General features: G+C 50.0%; 1 protein-coding gene across 2 annotated transcripts in view; it reads left to right on the forward strand.

The window, feature by feature from the left end:
- MON1B (MON1 homolog B, secretory trafficking associated) overlaps positions 1-6,532 on the forward strand; it is an 11,510-nt gene that overhangs the window by 352 nt on the left and 4,626 nt on the right. The window contains exons 2-5 of one of the 2 annotated variants that reach the window (XM_006754443.2): positions 404-564; positions 2,670-2,999; positions 3,559-4,378; positions 5,048-5,195. In XM_006754443.2, the coding sequence (XP_006754506.1) occupies positions 414-564; positions 2,670-2,999; positions 3,559-4,378; positions 5,048-5,195 (1,449 nt within the window). In that variant the 5' untranslated portion in view covers positions 404-413. The other variant, XM_015569715.1, reaches the window with a different exon arrangement.

Here is a 6,532-nt window from a genome sequence, read left to right on the forward strand (position 1 = left end):
AAGATGTTGACATTAAAATGATAGAAAAAGTGGTATCAGAGACACACTGATTTCTTTTATATATTTTTTCTTAGCGTCGTCGCGCGCGGAAGTGTGGCAAGACATCAGTCGCACCCGGAAGTGTGATGCTTCCGAGGCCATGGGAAGTAATGGTGCCCGGCCAGTTGAGATACCGGGTTAAAACAGATGTTTATGTATCTTTAATTCCTGCGGCTCAGTAGATCCTCCCTTTTCGGCAAGTGCTGGAGGATGCAAGTATTTGGTCACATTTTTAAATGCTTCATCCTGTTCAGAACCGAGGGTTAAACGAGCACTAGGAGCGTGGACAAGAGGGCTAAGCTCAGTAAAGGCTTTTAGGAAGTTTCTTTTGCTGCCCGTCACCCTCACTTCCCCTGCCGTCCAGGGATGTGCAGATGGAGGCCGGAGGAGACGCTGCTGCCCCAGCCCCCGGGGACGCGGAGGACTTGGAGGACACGCGGCTCCCCAGTGAGGAGGAGGCTGGAGACGGTGGAGGGGTTCAGGAGGACGCCACAGATTCCGAGGACCGGAGCCTGGAGGAAACAGGTATGTCTTTTCCTCACCACAAATTCCAAAGAATGTATAGGGGTGTCATTGTTGAGGGAGGTCAATGAGGGTCCAGTAACAAGCCTTTTGGGGTCTTAACAGGGTTGCATGTGGTCAGTAAGAGGTCGTGGTTGACTCACATTGTAGTTTAAATCCTTGAGGAATGAAAAGGAGGAAATCATTGGTGAATGTTCACTGCGGACTTGGGATGAGTTTAGGCCCTTGGGGTATCAAAAAGGGATTAGTTGGGGTCAAAGGGGGGGGCATTGGGGATTTAAGATGGTCAGGTCAATTACTGACCGAAAGGAAGAGAGGCAAAGGTGGATTATTTAGAAATCAGTGTCTTTGGGGACTAGGGTGTCACTTAAGTCACTGAGGTGGGGAAGAGAGTCAATGGAAGCCCGTGGGCCAGCGGTTCTCAACCTGGGGGTCGAACGACCCTTTCACAGGGGTCGCCTAAGACCATCGGAAAACACATAATAATTACATATTGTTTTGTGATTAATCACTATGCTTTAATTATGTTCAATTTGTAACAATGAAATTGGGGGTCACCACAACATGAGGAACTGTATTAAAGGGTCGCGGCATTGGGAAGGTTGAGAACCACTGCGTGGGCACTCAGAGTATTTACCTCATTGAGGAGACAATGGTGAGTTGTTGGAGGTACTCTTTTAAGGAACCAGATGTTAGTGGCTACTAATGGCGATTATGGGTGGGGAGGCAGTGGACATCCATGAGATTATTGGGGGAGTTAGAGGACCAGTAGGAGAGCCTTTGAAGACCCAGGTGGATGTGTAAAGGTATTCTGTGGAGCATCGATGGAAGTCATTCGGGGCATTGCTCATTGATCATGCTGGAAAGAGCAGTGGACATCTCTAAGATTAAATGGTGGAGGGAACTTGGGAATTGTTAGCAAGTAATGGCAGGTATTGGGAGGAGGTCGTTGGTAATTGGAAGCAAGTGGAGTCATAGAATGTCAGTGAGAGAATGAAGGAATATGAGGTCATGGGGATTTCATGGGAAAATTGTTGAGACATAGTTGCCAGTGGGTAATAATGGTTGTCCTTGGGGGAAATCAATGGACGTTGACTGGATTAAGTAGGAGGTGTGTCAGGGGAGTCGGTAGTGGGCATTGAAGTGGTGGGTTTCATTGGTGATTGTTAATAATAATCATGGGGAAGGGCAGTGAAGGTCATATTCATAGAAGTCCTGTGTGTTAGTGTATATTATGGTGGTTATCGTAGGGAGCGGGGTGGATACCACTGAGAATAAAAGGAGATCAAGAGAGCCAGTGGAGGTCATTGAAGTCCTAGGTGTTAGTGGAGATTGATAGTGATCATTGGAGAGAAGGGAATAATAGGGGTTAGGGGAGCCGTAACCGGTTTGGCTCAGTGGATAGAGCGTCGGCCTGTGGACTGAAGGGTCCTGGGTTCTATTCCGGTCAAGGGCATGTACCTTGGTTGTGAGCACATCCCCAGTAGGGGGTGTGTAGGAGTCAGCTGATCTGTGTTTCTCTGTCATCGATGTTTCTGACTCTCTATCCCTCTCCCTTCCTCTCTGTAAAAAATCAAAATATGTTTTAAAAAAGGTTAGGGGAATCAACAGAGATCACTGGAAGTCTTGGATGTTAGTGGTCATTAACAGTGGTCATGGTAGCGATGGAATAGACATGGAGTAGAATAGACTGTGGGTCAGAGCAGTCAGTGAAGGTCATTGAGGACCCAGGTATTAGTGATGTTAATGTGGGGTCTTTGAAATGGTAATGAACGGCAGTGGGAGTAAATAGAGGAGATTAGGGATCTAGGTGGTAGTGGATATTCAGGAAATGGGGTGCTTTGAAGACTTAGAAATGGCAGTTATAGAAAGGAGAATAATTGGTCTTTAGGACATAAGAGGGTTCAATTATGACAATGAGAGATTGGATTATTGGGGTTTTAAGGGCATCATGTGGATGTAATTGAGGGGCAGAGAAGATACCTGGAGGTCTGTGTCAGCATCAGGGGTCATTGGGGGAGAGGGCTGGTAGGCATTTGGTGGGTCCTTGGGCACAGGGGGTTAGTGGGAGTCCACAGGCAGGTGACCCACCAGGGGCTCCCTTTCAGGATCCGAGACCAAGGACCAGCCTCCCAGCCTGCTGTCACCACTGCCCCAGTCAGAGTCCCCTTCATGTACCCAAGGGCTCTGGGATCCTGCAGCCTCTGAGAATAATGCCACGGATGACTCTGAGAGTGGCTCCGGGGCCCAGGGCGGAGATCCAAGTGACGAGGACTGGCGCAGCAAGCGAAAGCATGTGTTTGTACTGAGTGAGGCCGGCAAGCCCATCTACTCGAGGTACGGTAGTGTGGAGGCACTGTCGACTACCATGGGTGTGATGACAGCTCTCGTGTCTTTCGTGCAGAGTGCAGGAGATACCATCCGCGCCATCTATGCTGGTGAGCAAAGGGGCAGGAGGTGGAACTGGGGGCAGTAACTGTGAATATGAATATGGCTGTCTGGTTAGCTATAGGTCTGTCTGACTTCCGGGGGCACTGTCCAGCCAGCCAGGTGTGGGTCAGTGTGTGTGGCTGGCTTTCTAGTCCTGAAGGGGTGAGGGTTTGCTGTTGTGTCCATCTGTCAGTTTGGCCTTCTGCGTTCTGAGTGATTAACTCCTGGGATGTAAGTGACTGGCTGGATACTTCCTTGTTTACCTGACAGCATGGTTGTGTGGCTGTGTGGCTGAGTTGGGTATCTTTCTGGCTGTGTCAGCCCTTGCTTCATCTTCCCCCACTTCATGTTATATGTCTAACCTGATTCTTTGACCGTCCCATCATGTCTCTACAAATGTTCAGTCTCCCCCAGATTGTCCTAACCCTAAGTCCGAGTGTCCACAGAGTGACCGCGCAAGCTTGGGCCAGAGGTGTGTGTTCAGGGAAAGGGGGGGAAGAGCCTCACCTGATCCTCTCAGTCACCAGCGACTCATCGCTACCCCCTGCCCATCCCTTCCTCCCCCAGAGGACCACAAGCTGGTGTTCCTACAGCAGGGCCCGCTGCTGCTGGTGGCGGTGTCAAGGACTCCCCAGTCAGCAGCCCAGCTGCGGGAGGAGCTTCTCGCCGTGCACGCACAGATCGTGAGTACGCTGACCCGTGCAAGTGTGGCCCGCATCTTCGCCCGCAAGCAGAACTACGACCTCCGCCGCCTGCTAGCTGGCTCCGAGCGCACCCTAGACCGGCTTCTGGACAGTGTGGAGCGGGACCCAGGTGCCCTGCTCCTGGGTGCCGTGCGCTGTGTGCCCCTCACTCGCCCGCTGCGGGAAGCACTGGGTACACTGCTCCGACGTTGCACAGCACCTGGCCTGGCACTGTCCGTGCTGGCGGTGGGTGGTCAGCTGGTGACAGCAGCCCAGGAGCGGAATGTGTTGGCTGAGTGCCGGCTGGACCCAGCTGACCTGCAATTGCTGCTCAACTGGGTCAGTGCACCTGCCTTTGCAGCAGGGGAAGCGTGGGCACCTGTGTGCCTGCCCCGCTTCAACCCAGATGGATTCTTCTATGCCTATGTGGCCCGCCTGGACGCCATGCCAGTCTGCCTGCTGCTACTTGGCACTGACCCTGAGGCCTTCCATGACATGGCCACCTGCCGGCGCCTAGTGGAAGACGGCATGCACACGCTTGGTGCCATGCGTAACCTTGGGGAGGCTGCCAGTTTCTCTAATGCCCCATCAGCCACTGCCCCATCCTACAGTGTGCAGGCTGTGGGAGCACCTGGCCTACGGCACTTCCTCTATAAGCCACTGGACATCCCTGACCATCACCGCCAGCTGCCTCAGTTTACCAGGTGGGTCCTGATCCTTGGGCAGTCTGCCAGGTGGGAAGGCTTACCTAACTGGAAGGTTCAGCATCTCATAGATATGTTTCAGGAAAGAAAGCCAGCCATGCTCTACAACAGCGGTCACCAGCCGGTAGTCCATGGACCACTGGTGGTCCATGAGGTCCGAAAGGTTGGCAACCGATGCTCTAGAACAGTGGTCGGCAAACTGGCTCGCAAGCCACATGCAGCTCTTTGGCCCCTTGAGTGCGGCTCTTCCTAACCCTTAGGAGTACCCTAATTAAGTTAATAACAATGTACCTACCTATATAGTTTAAGTTTAAAAAATTTGGCTCTCAAAAGAAATTTCAATCGTTGTTGATATTTGGCTCTGTTGACTAATGAGTTTACCGACCACTGCTCTAGAGTGATGGAATAGAACAGGTGTATAACTGCTGAGGGAGGCTCAACTACCAACCTCAAGGAATCCCTTCTTCTAATGGAAACTAAGGCCCCAGTATTCAAGGAATCCCATAGTTTGAGGGAAAAGCTGGGCCTCTGACCATAGAGATTCTTTAAGTCTAATGGGGAAGGCTTATTTAGCTCCTTAGCTTAATTGAACTCCTTAGACTGAGGGGAGATGGCCAGCCAAGAAAGCCCTAGACTGACCCTGTCGCCGGCCTCCCTCCCTCACTGCAGCCCTGAGCTAGAGGCCCCGTACAGCAGAGAAGAGGAGCGGCAGCGTCTCTCGGACCTATACCACCGCCTGCACGCTCGCCTCCATAGTACCTCCCGGCCTCTGCGCCTCATTTACCACGTGGCTGAGAAGGAGACACTGCTGGCCTGGGTGAGTTGGGGAGAGGGCTCTTCAGGGGTTAATTCCCTGCTTCAGTTCTTTTTGCCTCCATTGTATCCCCCCAGCCATAACAAACTCCATCCGTAGCCTTTGTATACTTCTGCTTTCAACACTGTCCCTGCCATTACACATGTGTCTTTGAAACCCATAAGGGTCAATCACAGTGTCTCCAAACCTCATTAACCCCTCATTCTGTTTGCTGTTCCCCCATTAGCAACCAGGACAGTGTCTTCAACTTTCAAGAGGCCCCATTAACAACCATCACTGTGTCTGCTGATCTCCTGTATTCCCATTAGTCCCGCCCATGTGTCCTCAGGCACCAGTTCAGAACTCCGTGAATACCAAAGGCTTGGCTCCATGCTATGCCTCCTCCCTGGCATATCCTTCCCTGCAATCTTTCCAGGGCTTCTGTCCTCACTTTCTATGGGTGTATTAAATGTCCTCTATTCTGGGAGCTTGACCAAGCGTCAAGGTTACCCCATTGGGAATGGCACCTTCCCCCGGGCTCTGCCATTCAGTGCACATTTATTAAATAATGTATTGGGTACCTATTGAGTACCAGGCATTGTTCTAGGCCAGGGGCTTTTTTTATTTTTTTAAACTTTATTTCCAAGCAATTTTTTAGACTTACAAAGAAGTTGCAAAAATAGTAGAAAAAAATTACTATCAATAATTCCATCACCTAATTTCTCCAGATATTAACATAACCACAGTAACTTATCAAAATCAGGGAATTAACACCAGTATAATGACATCTAATCCACAGACTTCATTCAGATTTCACCAGTTGTCCCACTAATGTTTTTTTACTGGTCCAGAATCCAGTCCAGGGGTCACATGTTGGGTTTATTTATTGTGTCTCCCTAGTGTCATTTATTCTGGAACAGTTCCTCAGTCTTTTTGTCTTTCATAATCTGGGCACTTTTAAAGGGTGCCAGCCAGTTCGTTTGTAGACTGTCCCTCAACATGGGTTTTCCTGGTATTTTTCCTGACTCAATAGAGGCCATGCATTTTTTGAAAGAATATCACAGAAGTGATGTGCCCTTCTCTGCATCATATCAGGAGGCCCACAGTGTCAGTTTGTCCTGTTGTTGATGACATTAGCCTTGATCACTTAGTTAAGGTGGCGTCTGTCAGATTTATCCACAGTGAGGTCAGTATTTCTCCCCTTTGTAATTAGTGAATAGCATGAGGTGATTATGTTACTGTTCTGTTTTTCATCATATTTTCACCCACTAATTTTAATATCTATTAATGATTCTTGCCTGCAATAGTTATTACTCTGGTGTTTATTACTAGACCAGCCGTGGGCAAACTACGGCTCGCGG

The sequence above is a fragment of the Myotis davidii genome, unplaced genomic scaffold (assembly GCF_000327345.1).
Source record: "Myotis davidii unplaced genomic scaffold, ASM32734v1 scaffold391, whole genome shotgun sequence".
In the NCBI taxonomy this organism is placed as follows: Eukaryota; Metazoa; Chordata; class Mammalia; order Chiroptera; family Vespertilionidae; genus Myotis; species Myotis davidii.